We start from the raw sequence: 26,692 nt of genomic DNA, 5'->3' as shown, positions 1-26,692 counted from the left end.
AGTTGATATGCTGTAATATTGTATCCTGACTATTTTCATCTATATCATAAGCAACATCAGAAATTTTGTAAGCATATTTCAAATAACAGCTAATTAGAAAATGTTATAGAATTTAAAATGCCACTATAAGAGCCACAGAATGAATAAAAGAGCTGGGAATAAACTTGGCAAGAAATATGGAAGATCTGTATGAAGAAAAGGGGAGATAAATGAATGCCATTTGTATTTGGAAAGAGGAATAATAATGAAATAAAGAAAAAGAATAGATCGATGGTGGTAGGGAGGGAACTAGTCCTACCAAATTCAGGAATAGGCAGTGCAGTGATTTCCCTGGTGGCACAGTTGATAGGGCTTTGCACTCCCAGTGCAGGGGGCCTGGGTTCGATCCCTGGTCAGGGAACTAGATTCCATATGCATGTCCCAGCTAAGAGTTTGCATGCCACAGCTAAGGAGCTTGCGAGCTGCAACTAGGGCCCGGGGCAACCGAAAAAAAAGGAATAGGCAGTGCGGTGGAACAGGAGAGTCAAGTATACATGAGGAGAATTTAGTATACAATAGAGGAGGCATTTCAGATAAGGTGGATTATTTAATAAATGGTCGATGGAACAACTTGGTAGCCATCTGGAAACTTCGATTCTTACGTAACTGCTTATATCTAAATTAATTTAGAAGCCATAGATTCTAAAACTAATACGTTTTGCCTCATATGGATACAGAGCTTCTGCATAGCAGCAAAATGTAAACATTGAAACCGGGAGAAAATATTTTCCACACTTATAAACAGCCAATTTTCTACATAAGTAAAATACCCCAGTAAATGATTTAGAAAAAAAGCTCAGAGGAAAAATGGGCAAAATAGGAGAAGAAATTTCACAGAAAAAGAAATATATAGCCTTAAATCTTCTTTCATATGTTTAAACTTCACTCATAAAAAGAAATTAAAATGAAAACTAATGGTAGTTACTTCATTTTCACCTGTTAGATTGGCAGAGATCAAGGAGTTGGATAATACACTGTTTTGACAGGGGTCACCAAAGTTTTGACCTGGGTCAGCAAGGGTCACCAAGGTTCTCTTCTATAGTATAAATTGCAACAGCCCCTATGAACAAAGCTTTGTAATAATCAAATTCTAAATTTATACTGTTACTATTTCACTTGTACAAATTTTTTCTGATACACATTCACAATCACAAAGGTAATAATAATGAAGAAAACCAAGATGCAGAAGAAAGTTTGTGGTACTTTTACTGTGTGTGTACATTAGAACATCTCTGGAAGAATATAATATGTAAGATATTGGAAATAGTGATTACTTCTGGGTAGAGAGGTAGAGGACAAGGTAGAGAAGGATAGGGATGAGGGAGACTTATTTTTCCAACATAAACTCATATTGTTAAATAATTGTCTTTAACATCAGCCTGTATTACTTACTCATTTAAAAATAATTTGGTAGGGCTTCCCTGGTGGCGCAGTGGTTGAGAGTCTGCCTGCCGATGCAGGGGATGTGGGTTCGTGTCCTGGTCTGGGAGGATCCCACATGCCGCGGAGCGGCTGGGCCCGTGAGCCATGGCCGCTGAGCCTGTGCGTCTGGAGCCTATGCTCCGCAATGGGAGAGGCCACAACAGTAAGAAGCCCGTGTACCGCAAAAAAAAAAAAAAAAAAAAAAATTGGTAGTAAATATTGTAAAATATTCTTAACTAAAATATGATAACCATTGGACTTCTCTGGTGGTGCAGTGGTTAAGAATACGCCTGCCAATGCAGGGGATACAGGTTTAAGCCCTGGTCCGGGAAGATCCCACATGCTGCGGAGCAACTAAGCGTGTACCACAGGTACTGAGCCTGCGCTCTAGAGCCCATGAGCCACAACTACTGAGCCTGTGTTCTTTAACTACTGAAGCCTGTGCTCTGCAACAAGAGAAGGCACCACAAGGAGAAGCCCGCATACTGCAGTGAAGAGTAGCCCCTGCTCACTGCAACTAGAGAAAGCCCGCGCACAGCAGCGAAGACCCAACGCAGCCAAAAAAAAAAGAAAGAAAATCTAAAAAAAAGAAAAAAAAAAAGAATTAAAAAAATTAAAAAAAAATAAAGTATGATAACCATTATTTGTCTTTTGAAAATACAGTCCTCTAGACTCTCTTAATATTATTTAAAGTACCTGCTTTTAATATCCCATTATAGAAGATAGTAGTATCCTTCATTTAACCAGCCGTCAAACAGATAGTATTTCAAATCATATAAGTAGTATAAGATTAGACCAAAATGTTACTATTATTCAAATGTTACTATTATTCTGAGTAAATATTTTGGTTTCCATAGCATTTTATTTTCTAGGTTGGCCATGTTCCATGCAGCTCCATTAAGTGCTGTATTTGTGTCACATTTGAAAAATAACAGCTTTGGGAGCTCTCTGGCGGTCCAGTGGTTAGGACTTGGTGCTTTCACAGCCGTGGGCCAGGTTCAGTCCCTGGTTGGGGAACTAAGAATCCCACAAGCCACGTGGCATGGCCAAAAAATAAAAATGAAAAATAAAATAACAGCTTTATTAAGATGAATTCACATACCTTACAACTTGCCTATTTAAAGTGGTCTTCAGTCACAGAGTTGTTCAGCCATTACCACAATTAATTTTGGAACATTTTAGTAACCCCCCAAAGACCTGTTCCTTTTACAGTCACTTCTCATTCCTTCCTAAGCTTCCCAGCCCTGAGCAACCACAAATCTACTTTCTTTCTCTATGAATTTACATGTTATGGACATTTCATATAAGTGGAATCAAACAGTATGTGCTCTTTTGTGATTGGCTTATTTCACTTAGCATGTTTTCAAGGTTCGTCCACATTATAGTATGTATCAATACTTTGCTCCCTTTTATGGCTGAATTATATTCTGTTATTATTGATATTTCACATTTTGTCAGTTGATGGACATTAGAGTTGTTTCCACTTTTGGGTTATTGTTGATAATGCTGCTGTGAACATTTGTGTACAAGTTTTTATGTGGGATGTATGTTTTCATTTCTGTTGGGTATATACCTAGGAGTGGAGTTGCTGGATCATATGGTATATTTAATTTTTAATTTTTTTTTGCGGTACGCGGGCCTCACTGTTGTGGCCTCTCCTGTTGCGGAGCACAGGCTCCGGACGCGCAGGCTCAGCGGCCATGGCTCACGGGCCTAGCTGCTCCGTGGCATGTGGGATCTTCCCGGACCGGGGCACGAACCCGTGTCCCCTTCATCGGCAGGCGGACTCTCAACCACTGCGCCACCAGGGAAGCCCTCTGTTTAATTTTTTGAGAAAATGCCAGTGTTTTCCAAAGTTCCTGTAGCATTTTACATTCCCACCAGCAGTGTATGAAAGTTCTGATTTCTCTACATGCTTGTCAATGCTTTTATTATGTCTTTTTGATTATAGCTGTCCTAGTGGGTGTGAAGTGATGTCTCACTGTGGCTTTGATTTACATTTCCCTGATGACTAAGGATATTGAGCATCTTTTCATATGCTTATTGGTACAAACTTGTTTTGTGCCTTTCCTAAAAATTATAAATATCTACTGCAGATGCATTTCTCATTAATTAGGTGTTTTGTGTTCAATGAATTTGCATGTATAGATTTCACCACCTAGAAGTTCATTTTAGGAACCCATCTAGTCATGTCAAATTGGACATTTTGGCCACTGCGAGAAATGTGACCTAGTAGAGCCTTACTGAGTCACTATATATAGTGATTCTCCTGATAATGTATTTTCAAAGTCCATGTATTATTTTTGTTGCAGTATTTCACTGGCCTTGAATGTGGACATAAGTTTTGTATGCAGTGCTGGAGCGAATATTTAACTACCAAAATAATGGAAGAAGGCATGGGACAGGTAAAAATGCTAATTTGTTTCTGAGTTTTTCTTGAATTTCTTATAGTGTTTAGACCCTTACACAAATATAAACAGGTGAAGCATTCTGGGTTGTGAATTGCATGTGGACTTTTTTTCTAGATTAAAACAACTAAAAGATAATTGAGACTTTTTTCTATTTACAATGAGGCATTCCAGTTAAAGATCCAGTCCAGGTAGTATTTTCTCAGCAGGCATTAACATTTGTATTTATCAGGCTAAACTTGTTGAGAATTTTTGTCATATCTCTTGCTTTTGCCAGTCAAATTTTATATTGAAAAACCAGTTGTTTGGGTTAGCAGTTTTACTTACTTTATGGTGATACACATACACACACACGTTTTCTTTAATAGAAAGGGAGTGATTAAGGTCCTGTAAATGTTAAGGTATCCTCAGAACCTAGCAAAGTTCCTGGCAATGGTAAACATTCAGTAAATATTTGTTGAATGAAGACATAGTTTAAATTTTGATCTTTTTCAGACTATTTCGTGTCCTGCTCATGGTTGTGATATCTTAGTGGATGACAACACAGTTATGTAAGTACTTTTGATAGATTCTGCATGTTGAATATTGATTAGTTGGTTAAACCAAATTAATTTTCGCTCAACACCATAGAGGAGGTAAAATTTTTAGTGTCTGAAGAGACTTTCTAATCTATATTCCTTTGTAGTACACAAGCCTGTTTGTAACCTGGTTAAATGCCCAGGCAGTATTCTGGTAAAGTTGGCAGTACATGATAGCTAGATTTCAGTAAACCTTGTGGTTGGAGAATAGGATATGTCAGTGTGTCAGTTGATGTCTTCTGGGAAGCAGATGCCAAGACAAAGTTAAAAGGGAAGGCGATTTATTGTGGGATAGCATCTATGTAGGATAAAGAGGAGGAGGAGCACTAGACAGACCATGATACAGTTCTGACACTTGTTAAATGAGAGAAAGAAGGAAGGAGGATTCAATAGGAAGAGACTCAGACTATGTTGCAGCTGTGAGAGTCTCTGTTAACCCTGTGGGGAACTCCAGTGCATAGGTTTCCCGCAGAGGAATACCTCAGTAAGCAGAAATGGCCAGGCCCTGGTACCATTGTCATGCTCAGTCTGTCACTGGGAGCTAACCGGGGGGGAATGTGGCCTCAGCTGGAACACTGCTACAGATCCCAAAGACCCTGCAGCTGGAGGCTGTTGGCTATCTACTGGCCTTGTGAAATGTTCCCTTTTGAAGTAGAGAAAGAAACTTGAAGAAACAAGCATAGTTAGCTCCTATACATGGGGTAAAATCCCAGGTTGTTTAATTCCTGAGTCAGTGCTGTTTTCATGACCTCAGGCTACCTAATTGATTTCAGTCTAGGAAGATAAACATATGAGGGCCTAAATGATCCACAGTCAAATTGTATAATTAGTCCTGGATAATTGCCTATATAAAGGTATGTCTGTGTTTAAGCACTGGGATTTGAAGGTAATAAAAGGCAGCCATGTGCTTTAGTGAGCAAATTTCTTAATCTAATGAAGCCATAAATTGGTTTAACCAGTACAGTTTATAAAGCCACTGATTCCACTTTGTTAATCCCAACCTACTTTGGTTTACTAAAATATATTTACTGTTGTTGTCAGCTTGTGTTAATACTGTTTCTATCTTTCAGTAAATCTTATTTCCATTATTGTTTTAAGCTAACAAACATAAACATGTATCATCTTAAAGTACCGCCATTCTTGCAGTCTTCTTTATCTTGTCCCCTGATACTTTAATTCTTTGTATTCTTTCATCAGTACATTTCATCAGCATAGGTCATTGTATCTTTTCATTCATTCCACAGACATTTACTGGGAACCTACTCATTAGCACATATACACAGGAGAACAACAAAAGAATTACGATACATTTCCTTTCTCTAAGAGGTTCATAATAATAAATAAATAAAATGCATAGTTTAAGTTTTATGTATAAATGTATATATAAAGTACATTTACAAAGAAGCAAATTACTCTACCTGAAGAATTTAGGGAAGCTTTACTTAGGGAGTAATATCAAAGAGTAAAATTTTGGGTTGAGGGAGTGGAGGGTAATATTAAAGAAGGGATGCCAATATTTTTTAAATAGTCCATGAACTTCTCTGTTATGTATTCTGTAGTAGCTAGAGCACAGAGTAGCAGATTACTAGAGATGAGGATGGAAAGAGTTTGACAGTTTATGATGAGTTTCATCATAGAAGGTTATTAGGACTGATAAGAAAGAATTTGGTAATATCTAATATGAGTGAGCATATAGTACAATGGGGAGTATACTGTTGGAACCTTTTTGTAACGCAGTTTGGTGATTTCTACAAATGTATATGCTCTTTGGCTTTTTGTTTAATAGTTTCATCACTTTGAATATGTCATTGTACTGCCTTCTTGCCTCCATTGTTTCTGATAAGTTAGCTATTAATTATATTTTTGTCCCCTGTTTGCTACTTTCAGGATTTGCTGTGTCTTTGGCTTAAAACAGTTTTGACTATGATATATCTAGATGTGGTTCTCCTTGTGCTTATCCTCTTTGGGGTTTCTTGAGCTCTTTGGATGTGCATGCTGGTGCACGTCCACATTTTACCTTAAATAGTTGTATGCTATATCTTCCATATTCTTTCTTTTAAATAAATAATTTCTTTCTTTTAGAATTTAAAAGGTTAATTAAATGAGAGAAAGTGCAGTTTTTCATGTTTAATCTTAAGATCTGGACTTCTCTGGTGGCGCACTGGTTAAGACTCTGCCTGCCAATGCAGGGGACGTGGGTTCGAGCCCTTGTCCTGCAAGATACCACATGCCGCAGAGCAGCTAAGCTCTTGTGCCACAGCTACTGAGCCTGCCCTCTAGAGCCTGTGAGCCACAACTACGGAGCTTGTGTGCCAGAGCTACTGAAGCCCTCGCGCCTAGAGCCTGTGCTCCAGAACAAGAGAAGCCACCGCAATGAGAAGCTTGCACACCGCAATGAAGAGTAGCCCCCACTTGCTGCATCTAGAGAAAGCCTGCGTGCAGCAATGAAGACCCAACATAACCAAAATAAATAAATAAATAAATTTATTTAAAAAAAAATCTTAAGATCCATAACTGAAATATGCTTTTTTTTTTCTTAGTATGAAAGGAACTGAATCCTTCCCAGTGATGGATTATCAGTTTTTTAAAAATTTCCAACTTGAGAGATTTTAAAAATGGTTTCTTGTTTTAATTTGAATTAAACTCATTTGGAACTTGAAACTGAAACCTGATTCTTCCTGAAGACATATTACCCTTTAGCCCTCTCAATTTGAAGCTAGCGTGTTTTCCCCTGTGTATTTTATGGTCAAGAGGTAAAGTCATTGTTCCCCTTGGTCCCAAATGCTGTTTTCAGACCATTTCGCTTCTTCACTTTAAAATCCATAAATCCTTTGAGTCTTGTTGTCCAGCTGTATCATGGTCCTTTGTGCTTTTCTCTGCTTGACATCTTGGTCTGTCCCATTTAATTATTTGTAGTGCTGTCACCTCAAGCACAATCTTTTCTTTCTCCCAAGGCTTGCTGTCATCCAGTGTGATTTCAGTTCCCATACGTGTAGTTCATTCTACACCCTAGCCCTGTAGTTCTACAAGTGTGGTCCCCCGACCAGCAGCATCAACATCACCTAGGAGCTTGTTAAGAGAATGCATATTTTCAGGCCCAGCTCCAGACTTACTGAATCAGAAACTCTGGGGACAGGGCCCAGCATTATGAATGACAAGCTGTCTTAGTATGGTTCTGATGCATACTTATGTTTGAAAACTCTTGCCATAGCCTTTCATTTCTGTGATCTACTCGTTTCCAGGAAAATCCCCTTCACCTTAGCCATGTACTCCTAAGGCCACCACCCTAGGCCTACTCTAGTTCTACTCTTACTTTACAAAATCACGTTTATCTGCCTTTTCCTAAAAGAGTGCTCCTTGGGGTCTGTCTGTCCCACTATTCTCACTCTATGCACTTTATACACTCTCCCTAGGCATACATTGGAAATTCCCAATTTTTAAAAAAAAATTTTATTTTATTTTTTTTGGCTGCATTGGGTCTTCGTTGCTGTGCACGGGCTTTCTCTAGTTGCGGGAGCAGGGGCTACTTTTTGTTGTGGCATGCAGGCTTCTCATTGCAGTGGCTTCTCTTGCGTGCAGAGCACAGGCTCTGGGCGTGGGCTTCAGTGTTGTGGCACACAGACTCAGTAGTTGTGACTCGCAGGCTGTAGAGCACAGGCTCTGTAGTTGTGGCACATGGGCTCAGTTGCTCCATCGCATGTGGAATCTTCCCGGACCAGGGCTCGAACCTGTGTCCCCTGCATTGGCAGGCAGATTCTTAACCACTGTGCCACCAGGGAAGCCCTGGAAATTCTCAAATTTATATCTCCAGATTAACACTGTTTTTTGATCTTGGGACCCATATATCCTAGTGCCTATCAGGCATCTTCATTTGTGCATTACTCTGGCTTTATCTTGTCCAGCCCTCCTACTACCTTTACCACCACCAGAATCATTCTTTTTGCTTCTCAGTATCATATAATGGCATCACTTGGTGTTAAAGATTTGCCTGAATGAGAAACCTTGGTGATATCTCTGATTCACTTTTCTCCTGCATTTTTCAGTCATCCTTGCACGAAATTCTGTAAATTCCACATCCTAATTACCTTTAAATCCATCCATTTCTCTCTGTTTCTACTGCCATTAACCTGATTCACGCCATCATCTTGTCTTGGCTGGGAATCTGCAACTAGCTCCTAAGTGGTTCCCTTATACCCAGTGTTACCACCTTCCAGTTCTTCTTCACAAATGGCTTTCGTTGTCCTATATTGCTTACCTATGCAACTTCATCTTTTGCCTCACCTTTTCTCACATTATTCTAGCCACGTAGAGCTTGGTTTCTTGAAAGTACTGTGCATTTTATTTGCATTTGGTTTGGTAGGATTTTTTTTACTTTTTTTTCCTACTGTCTCTTGACTTTGTTTCTTACAAGCAGTACTCGCTTTCTGTTTTACTCTTCAGTTCTCTTAATCTACTCATCATCTTAGTCATTCTTAACACCTCAGTTTAACTCATTTTAATTTTGGTTTGGATAGACATCCTATGTGTTCCTTAGCTCCTCCATATTTCCCTTACCCTGCACTTTTGTAATTGCCTGTATCCTTGTCTGTATTCTTTCTTAGGCTGTAAGTTGACTTATAGGTACCTATTTATGTTGACTGAATTCTTTTCTTATTTCCATTCAGGATGTGTGACTTTAACCTTGGTAAAATACTACACAGAAATTATTCACTGATCTTTCAGTGCTTCTTAGACTCACTTCTTAAGATTAGTGATTCATTGGATTCACCTTTTTACTCCTTCGCAATGGGTGTGTAATAGGCCCGTGTCCTTGAATAAGTAACTGGAAATATATTATTCTCCCTGCTTTCATAAGCGTATGTTATCATTGCTAACTCCAGTGATTGATTTGTGCTATGATACCATTAGGGCTATTTGGCTAAGTGGGGCTCCCCTTCTTTGATGCTTTCATGAGATTAATTTAAACTATTTATCTAAATTATTTATCACTTGAGACTGAATAAATCTTTGTCTCTTTCTGTTCATACTAGTAGTTGGTTAGTGGTTTGTGGTTTTTTTTTTTTTTTTTGGCTGCACCGTGCAGCTTGTGGGATCTTAGTTCCCCGACCAGGGATTGGACCCATGCCACGGTAGGGACAGCCTATAATCCTAACCACTAGGCCACCAGTGAACTCACAGTAGGTTAGTTTTTTTATGTAGTTGTTTGGGGCCTAAATTTCTTTTTCTGTGTATAGCTTCTCTAGTAATCTTAGGGATGATAAAGGTAAACTTGTATCTGTTTAATCTTTAAAGACCTGCGAGTAATGTATTTAGTCACACCTTGACCAATCATTGTTATCATTAACACATATCTGGAATTGTGATGTTCTGATTCAACATCCTGCAGGGTGTGTCTAAAAAATGGAATGGTTTATTTTCATATATGGGGGTTTTTAGAAACAGATAAGCAGAGGTGATGACAGACACTCATTGCCACTCAGTTCTAGCAAAATTATTCCAGATGATTTTTTTTTAAAGCTTTAAGTGATACATAAGATTTTAAAAAATGAACTAAAAATAGAGTTACCATATGATTCAACAATCCCACTCCTGGGCGTATGTCCAGACAGAACTGTAATTCAAAAAGATACATGAACCCCTGTGTTCATAGCGCACTATTTACAATAGCCAAGACATGGAAACAACCTCAATGTCCGTCAACAGATGAATGGATAAAGAAGATGTTGTACATATATACAGTGGAATACTACTCAGCCATAAAAAAGAATGAAATAATGCCATTTCAAGCAACATGGATGGACCTAGAGATTATCATACTAAGTGAAGTAAGTCAGAAAGAGAAAGACAAATACCATATGATATGACTTATATGTGGAATCTAAAATATGACACAAATTAATTTATCTACCAAAGAGAAACAGACTTAGAGAACAGACTTGTGGTTGCCAAGGGGAGGGGGCATGGGGGAGGGATGGCTTGGGAGTCTGGGGTTAACAGATGCAAACTATTACGTATAGAATGGATAAACAACAAGGTCCTACTATATAACGCAGGGAACTATATTCAATATCCTGTGATAAACTGTAATGGAAAGAATATAAAAAAAATGTGTATATATATATATATATATATATATATATATAACTGAATCACTTTGCTCTACAGCAGAAATTAACACAACATTGTAAGTCAAGTATACTTCAATTATAAAAAAAGATTTTTTAAAAATGTATCTTAGGATCTTGGTATTGATAATCCATACCTCTATTGGCTAATTCCTCACTTGTCTGAAAAGGGCAGAAATGTTCTTTTAAAAATAGATTGTCTTAAATTAGATAATATAACTTAAAAGCTATTCTTCGATAGTTATTTCCTGTTCCATCAACTTTAAGCAGTAAATCTTAACTACTTACTATGTAAGGTGAGGAAATTGCTGCCTCTGTGCTGTCATTCACCTTTAATCTCTTCTACCCCCTAATTTCTGTTAGATACATAATTACTTTATATTGTCAACTTTATACTTAAATCTATTCTGGAACAGTTTCTTTTATGTTTTGTCAGTAGGTTTAGTCACGAAATGGTAAGCCAGTGCTTTTATAATATTATAATTGTAAATATTACATAAAACCAAGTAATTGAATGGATCCAGAGCAAAGTAAATGTAGTCCTGTAAGTCTGTGCTGCTCCAAGAAGAATGAATATTCCAAGCATCCAAGTCAGACGATTATTTTTTACATTCTATCACATAGGCTTGTGAAGCTGTGTAGACCCTCAGATGATTTGTACCATCTGAGGCAAGAGACAAACTAAACTTTGATATGTGTATTAATCACAGTATAGTAGAGCATCTCGTCTTTTACAGTGGAAATACATCATTTTTATTTAATTATAATCAGTTCAATTTGCTGTGCATTGGTTTTTGTTTTTACTTTTTGAATTAAGTTCTAAAATAAATTCAATAAAGTGTGTAAAGTACATTTACTTTAGAAATATGTTTTATTAACCACCCAGATCAAGGTACAGAATTTTTCCAGTACCCAGAATATTCATCCTTGTGACCCTTCCCAGACAGTATCCATCTCACCCCCACTACCTATTCTGACTTCTGTCACCACCAGTTAATTTTACCTGTTTTTGAACCTCATTTAAATAGAATTGTGTAGCATGTTCTTTTTCTGAGTGTGTATCGGCTTCAGTTAATGTAATGTGTTTCTTTGAGGTATGTGCATGTTGTTAAGTATATATGTATGTTTTTAGGTTTGTTTTGTTTTTGCTATGTAGTATTTCATTCTCCTGATAATAGATACTTGGAGTTTTTTTGGTTTGTTTGTTTGGTTTTGACTACTGTGAAAAAACTACAAAGAATATTCCAGAAGTGTCTGGGTAGATATGCACTGATTTCTTTTGGGTATATACTGAAGAGTGAGATTTTTAGCCTTACAATAGGTACTGCCAGAGTATCTACTTTTCCAGAGTAGTTGTACCTCCGCTTCTCCTAGTTATGTGTGACTGTTCTAGTCCTTGTTCACACTTGTATCACTAGTCTTTTCTAATTTTAGCCATTTTGGTGGGTATATAGGGATATCTCATGGTGGTTTTAATTTGCATTTCCTTGATGGGTAATGATGTCAGACACCTTTCCTTGGATATCCCTTTTTACGAAGCGCCCATTCAAGTCACTTTCTCATTATTAAAATTTTGTTATTTTGTCTATTTGTTAATTACTTTCTAAGAATTCTTAAAATATTCTCATATGAGTCTTTTGTTAGATATATGTATTACAACTATTTTCCCCAATGTGTGGCTTACCTTTATTCTCTCTGAATGATGTTTGGTGAACAGAAGTTTTTATTTTAATGGCATCTAATTCCTTATTTTCCCTCATTTATGATTATTGCTACTTACGAAATCTTTGCTTACCCCCAAGGTTGTATTTATTTTTAAGGCAGTCTACAGAGAGTTTATGGAGAATGCTTTGAAAACATGTGACTTTAAAGTTGTATGTCTCATGGTGGAGTAAATTAATGCTCCCCCCCCATCATTTCTCTATGATGAAACAGAAAAACACTACTTCAGTATTCTAAGTAGGAAATTAATCACAAATGTATAGAATACTGTCCGTTTTAAAATATATGCTTAAGGGATCAGAACTCAAGTTCACACTGAAAATAATTTCCTCGTCTCATTGAAATGCAAAATGAAATAATTTGTCAAGCTTTGGTAATTAATAAGGTAAAGTGTATATATATAGGGATTAAATTACTGATAATTATTAAACTTTTAATAATGTTTTTGAACTATAAATGTGAAGTTCCAGATTGAAGGGAAGCAGAGAAGGGTGTTGGAGGGCTGCGTGAAGCTGATTGTGTCAGGCCTAATAGGCCATTAAGGTTTTTGGCTTTTATTCTAAGATAGAGTCATGAGAGGATTTTGAGCAGAGGAATGACTTGGTCATAGAGGATTGCTCTGACTGCTCATATTAAAAAGAGACTAAGTGGGAGCAAGGAGATGGCGAGACTATTAAAACAGTCCAGAAGAGAAATGATGTTGGTTTGATCCAAGACTGTAGCCGAGGAGGTAGTGAGAAATGGTTGGATTTTGGATGTGTTTTCAAGGTAGAGTTAGAGTCAAACTCTGATAAAAGAAGGAGATGAGCCAGAGATGATTTTAAGATCATTTTGACCTTTGATTGTGATTACATGAATTCAGCTCATAGTATATGTTACATTTCTTTTTAATGACCAGAAATTTGAGCAGAGTTTTTTTATAAAGTTGTTAATCATCACATTGTCATAATCCTACAACCCAAAAAGCCTACCAGTAGGGGAAGATGGAACGTAATAGCAGCTTTTAAAAAGATTTATGAATTATTTTAATACATTGGAAAATGCCTATAATGTTAGTTTTAAAAAACTAAGATATGAAATAATATGTAGTGAATTTTCTATTTAAAATTATATATCATACATTTACAGAAAAGAAGAGGAAAGAGTCTAGAGTCATAAAAATCTTGAGTGGTTATTCCTCCTGAGCAATAGGGTTAAAGGTGATTTTTATTTCATTCTTTATACTTACCTATAATTGGTTTGTCAGGGGGAGAAAAAACCCTTTTTAAAGAAAAATATTTCATCATTAGTCCTAAATTGAAGCATAATATTGTTGACTTATTCAGGGTGCTATATAAGTATAAGACATATAAGTATTATATGTTTAGTGTAAGTATACTAAAGTACTGGGCATACTAAAAAAAAAAAAATCCTGTGTTTAAAGTTACCTGGTTTCAAAGCACAGCTCTCTAGTTATCTCATTTGTAAAAGCATAGAATTATCCCAAAACTCAAGGGCATTTAAATGCTTCTGACCCTGTGCTCAGAATGTATATATAGATGGCATTCAGTAAAAGTCTTTTTTTTTTTTTACCTTGATAAAGAGCTGCCTTCTACGGTGAGAATTGGCATAATAGCTATTTTCAACATAAGTGATGGCAGCAGGACCTTGTGAAGATAATTAGCTTATTAATGGCCAGGTTGACACTTGCCTTCTTGAGAATGCTTATTCTCAAAGATGGGAGATCACTTTCTTTTTCTTCCCTATCACCAACTTAAGGCTTAGTCATTTTGGCCTAATAGCTATGGCTGACCTTTATTCTCACCAGTTATGCTTAGGCTAGAATCATCTATAAGAAATCATTAGGGTTTGTCACATCAGAGAAGCATTATGGGTAATAGAAGGAGTAAGATGTATTTGGAAATCAGGGATTCTGAATTTGAGTCTGTTTCTTAATTATTTTTTAATTGATGTGAATTTCATATAGCAATAGTCACCATTTTGACTAGTTTAAAGTACACAATTCAGTGTACCAAAAGAAATCCCATAACCACTAAACAGTCATTCCTCACTCCCTCCTCCCCCTAGACCCTGACAACCACTCATCAGTTTTCTGTCTGTATGGATTTGCTTATTCTGGACATTTCATTAAAATGGAGTCATACAGTATGTGATCTTTTGTGTTTGGCTTCTGTCACTTAACATAATGTTTTCAAGGTTCATCCATGTGGTAGCATGTATAAGGATGCTGTTCCTTTTTATGGCTAAATAATATTCCATTATATGGATATTCCATATTTCTCCATTCCTCAGTTCTTGGACATTTGAGTTATTTATACTTTTTGTGGAAACATTTGTGTTATTTGAACATTTGTACGCAAGACTTTTATTGAACACATGTTTTCGATTCCTTGGAGTGAAATTGCTGGGTCATATGGTAATTCTGTGTTTAAGTTTTTGAGGAACTGCCAAGTGCACTAATCATTTTTATACCTCATTTTCAACATCTGCAAGATGTGGAGGTTTACTCATTTTAAAAATCCTTATTAAACACAGACCAGGCACTGTACTGAACATAAGAGATCTTTTCATGGAGGTTATTGTTTGGTTGGGGATAGGGAAACAAGAAGGCAGATATTAAACAAATGATTATACAGATAGCTGTCTAATGAAAATTATGACACATCCTATAAAGGAGAGGTGTATCATGTGCCATAGGAACTAAGGTAAAGGTGGTCTGTGTCTAGACTGATACGGTGAATTGTCAGAAAAGGCCTCCATGAGTAACAATATATCTTAGCTGAGTGAAATAAAATATAATAATAATAACAACTTCATCTTATATTTATTGAGTGCTTACTATTTGCCAGGCACTATTCTAGTCGGCCAGCTCTATTTCTTCTCTCCATCGTACAGATTAGTAAACTGAAAAATGGAAAAGTCAAAGAACTTACCCTCAGTTCATAGTAAGTACGTTGTGAAGCCAGTATTCTAACCTAGGTTGTCCCACCTCAGAGCCCCACTATGATAATCTTTTGTTTCCTTTCCAAGGGAGGTGGCCCCAAGCAAAAGCCTCTGAGGAAGTGTGGTGTATACTCTTTTGAAAGAATACAGATATGAGGGGAGTACACTGAAAGTAGCTCAGGACAGGTGGGGTCTTTTTTTTCTTTCTTTTTGGCCACACTGCGCCACATGCAGGATCTTAGTTTCCCAACCAGGGGTAGAATCTGTGGTCCCTGCAGTGGAAGCTCAGAATCTTAACCACTGGACCACAAGGGAAGTCCCAGGGTGGGGTCTTATGGAAGAAGAGAAGTGAGTGGGATAAGAAACTCAAGAAATAGATGAAGCCAAATTGTACAAAACTTTCCTGTTCATTTAAGAGAGTTTAATGAGATTGGACTATGCATTTTTTTTCACATCTTTATTGGAGTATAATTGCTTTACAATGGCGTGTTGGTTTCTGCCTTACAACAAAGTGAATCAGCTATACATGTGCATATATCCCCATATCTCCTCCCTCTTGCGTCTCTATCCCACCCGTCTAGATGGTCACAAAGCACCAAGCTGATCTCTTTGTACTATGTGGCTGCTTCCCACTAGCTATCTATTTTACGTTTGGTAGTGTATATATATCCATGCCACTCTCTCACTTTGTCCCAGCTTACCCTTCCCCTTCCCCGTGTCCTCAAGTCCATTCTCTACATCTGCATCTTTAGTCCTGTTCTGCCCCTAGGTTTTTCAGAACCTTTTCTTTCTTAGATTCCATACATATGTGTTAACATACAGTATTTGTTTTTCTCTTTCTGACTTACTTCACTCTGTATGACAGACTCTAGGTCCATCACCTCACTACAAATAACTGAATTTTGTTTCCTTTTATGGCTGAGTAATATTCCATTGTATATATGTGCCACATCTTCTTTATCCATTCATCTGTTGATGGACACATAGGTTGCTTCCATGTCATGGCTATTGTAAATAGAGCTGCAGTGAACATTGTGGTACATGACTCTTTTTGAATTATGGTTTTCTCAGGGTATATGCCCAGTAGTGGGATTGCTGGATCGAATGGTAGTTCTATTTTTAGTTTTTTAAGGAACCTCCATACTGTTTTCCATAGTGGCTGCATCAATTTACATTCCCACCAACAGTGCAAGAGGGTTCCCTTTTCTCCACACCCTCTCCAGCATTTATTGTTTGTAGATTTTTTGATGATGGCCATTCTGACTGGTGTGAGGTGATACCTCATTGTGGTTTTGATTTGCATTTCTCTAATGATTAGTGATGTTGAGCATCCTTTCATGTGTTTGTTGGCAATGTGTATATCTTCTTTGGAGACATGTCAATTTAGGTCTTCCACCCATTTTTGGATTGTGTTGTTTGTTTTTTTGGTATTGAGCTGCCTGAGCTGCTTGTATATTTTGGAGGTAAATCCTTCGTTAGTTGCTTCGTTTGCAAATATTTTCTCCCACTCTGAGGGATGTCTTTTCATCTTGTTTATGGTTTCCTTTGCTGTGCAAAAACTTTTAAGTTTCATTAGGTCCCATTTGTTTATTTTTGTTTTTATTTCCATTTCTCTAGGAGATGGGTCAAAAAGGATCTTTCTGTGATTTATGTCATAGAGTGTTCTGCCTATGTTTTCCTCTAAGAGTTTTATAGTCTCTGGCCTTACACTTAGGACTTTAATCCATTTTGAGTTTATTTTTGTGTATAGTGTTCAAGAGTGTTCTAATTTCATTCTTTTACATGTAGCTGTCCAGTTTTTCCAGCACCACTTACTGAAGAGGCTGTCTTTTCTCCATTGTATATTCTTGCCTCCTGTAGCAAAAATAAGGTGACCATATGTGCATGGGTTTATCTCTGGGCTTACTGTTCTGTTCCATTGATCTATATTTCTCTTTTTCTGCCAGTACCATACTGTCTTGATTACTGTAGCTTTGTAGTATAGTTTGAAGTCTGGGAGCCTGATTCCTCCAGCTCTGCTTTTTCTCTGTCAAGATTGCTTTGGCTATTTGGGGTCTTTTGTGTTTCCATACAAATTGTGAAATTTTTTGTTCTAGTTCTGTGAAAAATGCCAGTGGTAGTTTGATAGGGATTGCATTGAATCTGTAGCTTGCTTTGGGTAGTATAGTCATTTTCACAATGTTGATTGTTCCAATCCAAGAGCATGGTATATCTCTCCATCTGTTTGTATCATCTTTAATTTCTTTCATCAGTGTCTACAGTTTTCTGCGTACAGGTCTTTTGTCTCCTTAGGTAGGTTTATTCCTAGGTATTTTATTCTTTTTGTTGCAGTGGTAAATGGGAGGGTTTCCTTAATTTCTCATTGAGATTTTTCATCATTAGGAAAAATGATGTATAGGAATGCAAGAGATTTCTGTGCATTAATTTTGTATCCTGCTACTTTGCCAAATTCATTGATTAGCTCTAGTAGTTTTCTGGTAGCATCTTTAGGATTCTCTGTAGTATCGTGTCATCTGCAGACAGTGACAGCTTTACTTCTTTTCCAATTTGGATTCCTTTTATTTCTTTTTCTTCTCTCATTGCTGTGGCTAAAACTTCCAAAACTGTGTTGAATAATAGTGGTGAGAGTGGGCAGCCTTGTCTTGTTCCTGATCTTAGAGGAAATGCTTTCAGTTTTTCACCATTGAGAATGATGTTGGCTGTGGGTTTGTCATATATGGCCTTTATTATGTTGAGGTAAGTTCCCTCTGTGCCTACTTTCTGGAGAGTTTTTATCATAAATGGGTGTTGCATTTTGTCGAAAGCTTTTTCTGCATCTATTGAGATCATATGGTTTTTCTCCTTCAGTTTGTTAATATGGTTTATCGTGTTGAGTGATATGTGTATACTGAAGAATCCTTGCATTCTTGGGATAAACCTCACTTGATCATGGTGTATGATCCCTTTAATGTGCTGTTGGATTCTGTTTGCTAGTATTTTGTTGAGAATTTTTGCGTGTATCTTCGTCAGTGATATTGGTCTATAGTTTTCTTTCTTTGTGACATCTTTGGTTTTGGTATCGGGGTGATGGTGGCCTCATAGAATGAGTTTGGGAGTGTTCCTCCCTCTGCTATATTTTGGAAGAGTTTGAGAAGGATAGTTGTTAGCTCTTTTCTAAATGTTTGATATAATTCGCCTGTGAAGCCATCTGGTCCTGGGCTTTTGTTTGTTGGAAGATTTTTAATCACAGTCTCAATTTCAGTGCTTGTGATTGGTCTGCTTATATTTTCTATTCCTTCCTGTTTCAGTCTCAGAAGGTTGTGGTTTTCTAAGAATTTGTCCATTTCTTCCAGGTTGTTGGAATGTAGTTGCTTGTAGTAATCTCTCATATTTCTGCAGTGTCAGTTGTTACCTCTCCTTTTTCATTTCTAATTCTATTGCTTTGAGTGTTCTCCCTTTTTTTTCTTGATGGGTCTGGCTAATGGTTTATCAATTTTATCTTCCCAAGGAACCAGCTTTATTTTTATTGATCTTTGCTATTGTTTCCTTAATTGCTTTTTCATTTATTTCTGGTGAATATGATTTCTTTCCTTCTTTATGATTTCTTTCCTTCTGCTAACTTTGGAGTGTTTCTGTTCTTCTTTCTCTAATTGCTTTAGGTGTAAGGGTAGGTTGTTTATTTGAGATTTTTCTTGTTTCTTGAGGTAGGATTGTATTGCTATAAACTTCCCTCTTAGAACTGCTTTTGCTGCATCCCATAGGTTTTGGGTCATTGTGTTTTCATTGTCATTTGTTTGTAGGTATTTTTTGATTTCCTCTTTGATTTCTTCAGTGATCTCTTGGTTATTTAGTAGTGTATTGTTTAGCTGCCATGTGTTTGTATTTTTTTTTACAGATTTTTTCCTGTAATTGATATCTAGTCTTATAGCGTTGTGGTTGGAAAAGATACTTGATACGATTTCAGTTTTCTTAAATTTACCAAGGCTTGATTTGTGACCCAAGATATAATCTGTCCTGGAGAATGTTCCATGAGCACTTGAGAAGAAAGTGTATTCTGTTGTTTTTGGTTGGAATGTCCTATAAATGTCAATTAAGTCCATCTTGTATAATGTATCATTTAAAGCTTGTGTCTCCCTATTTGTTTTCATTTTAGATTATCTGTCATTGGTGAAAGTGGGATGTTAAAGTCCCCTACTATGATTGTGTTACTGTCAGTTTCCCCTTTTATGGCTGTTAGTATTTGCCTTATGTATTGAGGTGCTCCTATGTTGGGTGCATAAATATTTACAATTGTTATATCTTCTTCTTGGATCCATCCCTTGATCATTATGTAGTGTCCTTCTTTGTCTGTTGTAATAGTCTTTATTTTTTTATTTATTTATTTTTTTAATATTCATTTATTTTTAATGACTTATTGGAACAAATACCTATAGATATCATTATATATATGATATATAAATTAATTATACAATATATCATGTATTAATTATTAAAACATACTCTGGTAAATATTATATATTCAATATGAAACAGGAGGAAAGGGGGCAGGGCACAACCTTTAAAAGAATTACATAGCCCGAGGACACAACATAAACTGATTAGAACAAAATAGGTCCAAGATGGCGGACGAGTCTACTTCCACTAGACCTTGAGCCTCAGTATACACTCATTGTAACACATCAGCAAGCTAAGCGACACACCCACAGGTGCCACGACAGTTCCAAGGATGACCATAAAGGTCAAAAAGTGGGCGGTGGCTCAATTCCTAGAAATCCCCACCCCTTCCCCAAAATAGCTGGAATACTCCTCCCACTCATCAGCGTATGAAATTACTCACCCCTATAAAACTAACAACCCCATACCCTGGTGCTGCCCTCGCCTTCTTTTTTTTATTTTTTTATTTTTTTAATTTTTTTTTATAGGTATACCTGGATTTAATTCTCACTTCTACCGCTTGGCAGCTGGATAGCCTTAGGCAAGTTTCATACCTCCCTGAAATTTACTTAATTCAGTCTGTAAAATGGCATAATAACTTATTATAGCATCCTTTTAGGAATTTTAAATCAGTTCTTGAAATAAAAGTACACAATATATAGACAAGTATGGATTCCTCAATAGATGTTTGACCTTTCATTTCTCCAGTATCCCACCCGCATCAAATAAAGAAAAATACTTTTTAAAATTCACGAATATTTCATTGTTGTAAAGTTAAAGCCATAAAAATAATCAAATGGCCTACTATCATACCGTTAGAAGAAAAAAAAAAAAAGGTGTTCATGAGAGTTCCATATTAGAATACAAGTTTTCCTTAGGCACCTGTTTATGTATGCTATTCTGCTCTTTACAATAAATAATTAAATTTAAAAGACTTAATTCCTCACTTTTAAGACCTTATTAGTTTACAAATTACATATTGACCTATGCTAAATTTTATACCGACCCATGCTAATGAATTCAGTACAGAAAACAAAAAACACTGCACTCAAGCAAACTACATATATATATATATATATATATATAACTTATATGAGAATTGCTACTCCAGCTTTCTTTTGGTTTCCATTTGCATGAAATACCTTTTTCCATCCCCTTACTTTCAGTCTGTATGTGTCTCTAGGTCTGAAGTGGGTCTCTTGTAGACAGCAAATATATGGGTCTTGTTTTTGTATCCATTCAGCCAATCTGTGTCTTTTGGTGGGAGCATTTAGTCCATTTACATTTAAGGTAATTATCGATATGTGTGTTCCCATTCCCATTTTCTTAATTGTTTGGGGTTTGTTATTGTAGGTCTTTTCCTTCTTTTGTGCTTCTTGCCTAGAGAAGTTCCTTTAGCAGTTGTTGTAGAGCTGGTTTGGTGGTGCTGAACTCTCTCAGCTTTTGCTTGTCTGTAAAGGTTTTAATTTCTCCATCAAATCTGAATGAGATCCTTGCTGGGTAGAGTAATCTTGGTTGCAGGTTTTTCTCCTTCAACACTTTCAATATGTCCTGCCACTCCCTTCTGGCTTGCAGAGTTTCTGCTGAAAGATCAGCTGTTAACCTTATGGGGATTCCCTTGTGTGTTATTTGTCGTTTTTCCCTTGCTGCTTTTAATATGTTTTCTTTGTATTTAATTTTTGACAGTTTGATTAATATGTGTCTTGGCGTATTTCTCCTTGGATTTATCCTGTATGGGACTCTCTGTGCTTCCTGGACTTGATTAACTATTTCCTTTCCCATATTAGGGAAGTTTTCAACTATAATCTCTTCAAATATTTTCTCAGTCCCTTTCTTTTTCTCTTCTTCTTCTGGAACCCCTATAATTCGAATGTTGGTGCGTTTAATGTTGTCCCAGAGGTCTCTGAGACTGTCCTCATTTCTTTTCATTCTTTTTTCTTTATTCTGCTCTGCAGTAGTTATTTCCACTATTTTATCTTCCAGGTCACTTATCCGTTCTTCTGCCTCAGTTATTCTGCTATTGATCCCATCTAGAGTACTTTTAATTTCATTTATTGTGTTGTTCATCGTTGCTTGTTTCATCTTTAGTTCTTCTAGGTCCTTGTTAACTGATTCTTGCATTTTGTCCATTCTATTGTCCATTCTATCTCCAAGATTTCGGATCAACCTTACTATCATTATTCTGAATTCTTTTTCAGGTAGACTGCCTATTTCCTCTTCATTTGTTAGGTCTGGTGGGTTTTTATCTTGCTCCTTCATCTGCTGTGTGTTTTTCTGTCTTTTCATTTTGCTTATCTTACTGTGTTTGTGGTCTCCTTTTTTGCAGGCTGAAGGTTCGTAGTTCCTGTTGTTTTTTGTGTCTGTCCCCAGTGGCTAAGGTTGGTTCAGTGGGTTGTGTAGGCTTCCTGGTGGAGGGTACTAGTGCCTGTGTTCTGGTGGATGAGGCTGGATCTTGTCTTTCTGGTGGGCAGGTCCACGTCTGGTGGTGTGTTTTGGGGTGTCTGTAGACTTATTATGATTTTGGGCAGCCTCTCTGCTAATGGGTGGGGTTGTGTTCCTGTCTTGCTAGTTGTTTGGCATAGGATGTCCAGCACTGTAGCTTGCTGGTCGTTGAGTGAAGCTGGGTGCTGGCGTTGAGATGGAGATCTCTCGGAGATTTTTGCTGTTTGATATTATGTGCAGCTGGGAGGCCTCTTGTGGACCAGTGTCCTGAAGTTGGCTCTCCCACCTCAGAGGCACAGCACTGACTCCTGGCTGCAGCACCAAGAGCCTTTCATCCACAGGGCTCCTTAATTTGGGATGATTCGTTGACTATTCAGGTATTCCACAGATGCAGGGTATATCAAGTTGATTGTGGAGCTTTAATCCGCTGCTTCTGAGGCTGCTGGGAGAGATTTCCCTTTCTCTTCTTTGTTCTCACAGCTCCCAGGGGCTCAGCTTTGGATTTGGCCCCGCCTGTGCGTGTAGGTCGCCGGAGGGCGTCTGTTCTTTGCTCAGACAGGACGGGGTTAAAGGAGCCGCTGATTCGGAGGCTCTGGCTCACTCAGGCCGGGGGGTAGGGAGGGTCATGGAGTGTGGGGCGGGCCTGCAGCGGCAGAGGCCGGCGTGACGTTGCAGCCTGAGGCGCGCCGTGCGATCTCCCGGGCGAGTTGTCCCTGGATCCCGGGACCCTGGCAGTGGCGGGCTGCACAGGCTCCCCGGAAGGGCGTGTGGCTAGTGACCTGTGTTCGCACACAGGCCTCCTGGTGGCGGCAGCAGCGGCCTTAGCGTCTCATGTCTGTCTCTGGGCTCCGCACTTTTAGCCGCGGCTCGCGCCCGTCCCTGGAGCTCTCTCAAGCAGCGTTCTTAATCCCCTCTCCTCGTGCACCAGGAAACAAAGAGGGACGTAAAAGTCTCTTGCCTCTTCGGCAGGTCCAGACTTTTCCCCGGACTCTCTCCCGGCTAGCCGCGGTGCACTAACGCCCTGCAGGCTGTGTTCACGCCGCCAACCTCAGTCCTCTCCCGGCGCTCCAACAAAAGCCGGAGCCTCAGCTCCCAGTCCCGCCCGCCCCGGCGGGCGAGCAGAAAAGCCTCTCGGCTGGTGAGTTCCGGTCGGCCCGATCCTCTGCGCTGGAATCTGTCCGCTTTGCCCTCCGCACCCCCGTTGCTGTGCTCTCCTCCGCGGCTCCCAAGCTCCCCCACTCCGCCTCCCGAAGTCTCCACCCGCGAAGGGGCTTCCTAGTGTGTGGACACTTTTCCTCCTTCACAGCTCTCTCCCGCTGGTGCAGGACCCGTCCCTATCCTTTTGTCTCTGTTTAGTTTTTTCTTTTGCCCTAACCAGGTACGTGGGGGGTTCCTTGCCTTTTGGGAGGTCTGAGGTCTTCTGCCAGCGTTCAGAAGGTGCTCCGTAGGAGTTGTTCCACACGTAGATGTATTTCTGGTGTATCTGTGGGGAGGAAGGTGATCTCCGCGTCTTACTCTTCCGCCATCTTCCCGGAAGTCTCTCAATAGTCTTTATTTTAAGGTCTGTTTTGTCTGATATGAGAATTGCTACTCCAGCTTTCTTTTGATTTCCATTTGCATGGAATATCCTTTTCCATCCCCTCCCTTTCAGTCTGTATATATCCCTAGGTCTGAAGTGGGTCTCTTGTAAACAGCATATATACGGGTCTTGTTTTTGTATCCATTCAGCCAGTCTATGTCTTTTGGTTGGAGCATTTAATCCATTTACATTCAAGGTAGTTATCGATATGTATGTTCCTATTACCAGTTTCTTAATTGTTTTGGGTTTGTTATTATAGGTCTTTTCCTTCTCTTGTGTTTCCTGCCTAGGGAAGTTCCTTTAGCATTTGTTGTAAAGCTGCTTTAGTGGTGCTGAATTCTCTTATCTTTAGCTTGTCTGTAAAGCTTTTAATTTTTCCGTCGAATCTGAATGAGATATTTGCTGGGTAGAGTAATCTTGGTTGTAGGTATTTCCCTTTCATCACTTTAAATATGTCCTACCACTCTCTTCTGGCTTGCAGAGTTTCTGCTGGAAGATTAGCTGTTAATCTTATGGGGATTCCCTTGTATGTTATTAATTGTTTTTCCCTTGCTGCTTTTAATATTTTTTCTTTGTATTTAATTTTTGATAGTTTGATTCATATGTGTCTTGGCGTGTTTCTCTTTGGATTTATCCTGTACGGGACTCTGCGCTTCCTGGACTTGATTGACTATTTCTTTTCCCATATTAGGGAAGTTTTGAAGTATCATCTCTTCAAATATTTTCTCAGTCCCTTTCTTTTTCTCTTCTTCTTCTGGGAACCCTATAAATCGAATGTTGGTGCGTTTAATGTTGTCCCAGAGGTCTCTGAGACTGTCATCAGTTCTTTTCGTTCTTCTTTATTCTGCTCTGCGGTAGTTATTTCCACCATTTTATCTTCCAGGTCACTTACCTGTTCTTCTGCCTCAGTTATTCTGCTGTTGATTCCTTCTAGAGAATTTTTAATTTAATGTATTGTGTTGTTCATCATTGTTTGTTTGCTCTTTAGTTCTCCTAGGTCCTTGTTAAACGTTTCTTGTATTTTCCCCATTCTCTTTCCAAGATTTTGTATGATCTTTATTGTCATTACTCTGAATTCTTTTTCAGCTAGACTGCCTGTTTCCTGTTCATTTGTTTGGTCTGGTGGGTTTTTACCTTGCTCCTTCATCTGCTGTGTGTTTCTCTGTCTTCTCATTTTGCTTAACTTACTGTGTTTGGGATCTCCGTTTCGCAGGCTGCATGTTCGTAGTTCCCGTTTTTTTTTTGGTGTCTTCCCCCAGTGGCTAAGGTTGATTCAGTGGGTTGTGCAGGCTTTCTGGTGGAGAGGACTGGTGCCTGTGTTCTGGTGGATGAGGCTGGATTTTACCTTTCTGGTGGGCATGACCGCGTCCAGTGGCGTGTTTTGGGGTGTCTATGACCTCATTATGATTTTAGGCAGTCCCTGTGCTAATGCGTGGGATTGTGTTCCTGTCTTGCTAGTTGTTTGGCATAGGGTGTCCAGCACTGTAGCTTGCCGGTTGTTGAGTGCAGCTGGGTCTTAGCGTTGAGATGGAGATCTCTGGGAGAGCTTTCGCCGTTTGATATTATGTGGAGCCGGGAGGCCTCTGGTGGACCAATGTCCTGAACTCGGCTCTCCCACCTCAGAGGTAGAGGCCTGACACCTGCCGGAGCACCAAGACCCTGTTAGGCACCCGGCTCAGAAGAAAAGGGAGAAGAAAATTAAGAAAGAAAAAAATAGAATAAATTAAAGTTATTAAAATAAAAGATAAATTATTAAAAATTAAAAAGTAGTTTAAAGAAAGAATAATAATAAAAAAAGACAGCAACCAAACGAAAAAACAAATCCACCAGTGATAAGCAGCACTAAAAAGTATACTTAAAACAACAACATAAAAACGGACAGACAGAGCCCTAGGACAAATGGTAAAAGCAAAGCCATACAGACAAAATCACACAAAGAAGCATACACATACACACTCACAAAAAGAGAAAAAGTAAGTATATATATATATATTTATTTATTTTAAAAAAAGGAAGAGAGCAACCAAATGAGTAAACAAATCTAGCAATGATAATAAAGTCTAAACACTAAACTAAGATAATTATAAAACCAAAAACAAATTAGATGTAGAAAGCAAACCCCAAGTCTACAGTTGCTCCCAAATTCTACCACCTCAATTTTGGGATGATTCGTTGTCTATTCAGGTATTCCAGAGATGCAGGGTACATCAAGTTGATTGCGGGGATTTAATCCTCTGCTCCTGAGGCTGCTGGGAGAGATTTCCCTTTCTCTTCTTTGTTTGCACAGCTCCTGGGGTTCAGCTTTGGGTTTGGCCCCGCCTCTGCGCGTAGGTCGCCTGAGGGTGTCTGTTCTTGGCCCAGACAGGATGGGGTTAAAGTAGCAGCTGATGAGGAGGCTCTGTCTGGCTCACTCAGGCCAGAGGCAGGGAGGGGTAGGGATGCGCGGCAGAGGCCAGCGTGATGTTGCACCAGCCTGAGGCGTGCCGTGCGTTTTGCCGTTCTGCCGTTCTGCTGGGGAAGTTGTCCCTGGATCACGGGACCCTGGCCGTGGCGGCGTGCTCGTGGGAGGGGAGGTGTGGATAGTGACCTGTGCTTGCACACAGGCTTCTTGGTAGCTGTAGCAGCAGCCTTAGCGTTTTATGCCCGTCTCTCGTGTCCGCTCTGTGAGCCTAGGCTCGTACCCGTCTCTGAGCTCGTCTAGGCGGTGCTCTGAATCCCCTCTCCTTACGCACCCCGAAACAATCGTCTCTTGCCTCTTAGGCAGTTCCAGAGTTTTTCCCGGACTCCCTCCCGGCCCTCTGGCGCACTAGCCCCCTTCAGGCTGTGATCACGCAGCCAACCCCATTCCTCTCCTTGGGGTCTGACCTCCGAAGCCCGAACCTCAGCTCCCAGCCCCCACCCGCCCTGGTGGGTGAGCAGACAAGCCTCTTGGACTGGTGAGTGCTGGTTGGCACTGATCCTCTGTGCGGGAATCTCTCCGCCTTGCCCTCTGCACCTCTGTTGCTGTGCTCTCCTCTGTGG

At 38.9% G+C, this 26,692-nt stretch overlaps 1 protein-coding gene and 1 long non-coding RNA gene across 3 annotated transcripts in view; both read left to right on the top strand.

The window, feature by feature from the left end:
* Window positions 1-26,692, top strand: part of ARIH1 (ariadne RBR E3 ubiquitin protein ligase 1) — a 125,001-nt gene that overhangs the window by 74,973 nt on the left and 23,336 nt on the right. For both annotated transcript variants that reach the window (XM_004276271.3, XM_033440018.2), the window contains exons 4-5: window positions 3,774-3,866; window positions 4,365-4,420. In XM_004276271.3, coding sequence (XP_004276319.1) covers window positions 3,774-3,866; window positions 4,365-4,420 — 149 coding nt within the window. The remainder of the gene's footprint in view (window positions 1-3,773; window positions 3,867-4,364; window positions 4,421-26,692) is intronic.
* LOC125963622 (uncharacterized) lies at window positions 11,004-16,250 on the top strand. Its single transcript, XR_007475823.1, has 3 exons — window positions 11,004-13,493; window positions 14,362-14,439; window positions 15,190-16,250. It is a non-coding gene; the product is annotated as an uncharacterized LOC125963622 (long non-coding RNA).

The sequence above is a fragment of the Orcinus orca genome, chromosome 2 (genome assembly GCF_937001465.1).
Source record: "Orcinus orca chromosome 2, mOrcOrc1.1, whole genome shotgun sequence".
Taxonomy (NCBI): Eukaryota; Metazoa; Chordata; class Mammalia; order Artiodactyla; family Delphinidae; genus Orcinus; species Orcinus orca.
The sequence above is the reverse complement of the archived record's forward strand: the minus strand, read 5'-3'. Positions and strand labels throughout refer to the sequence as shown.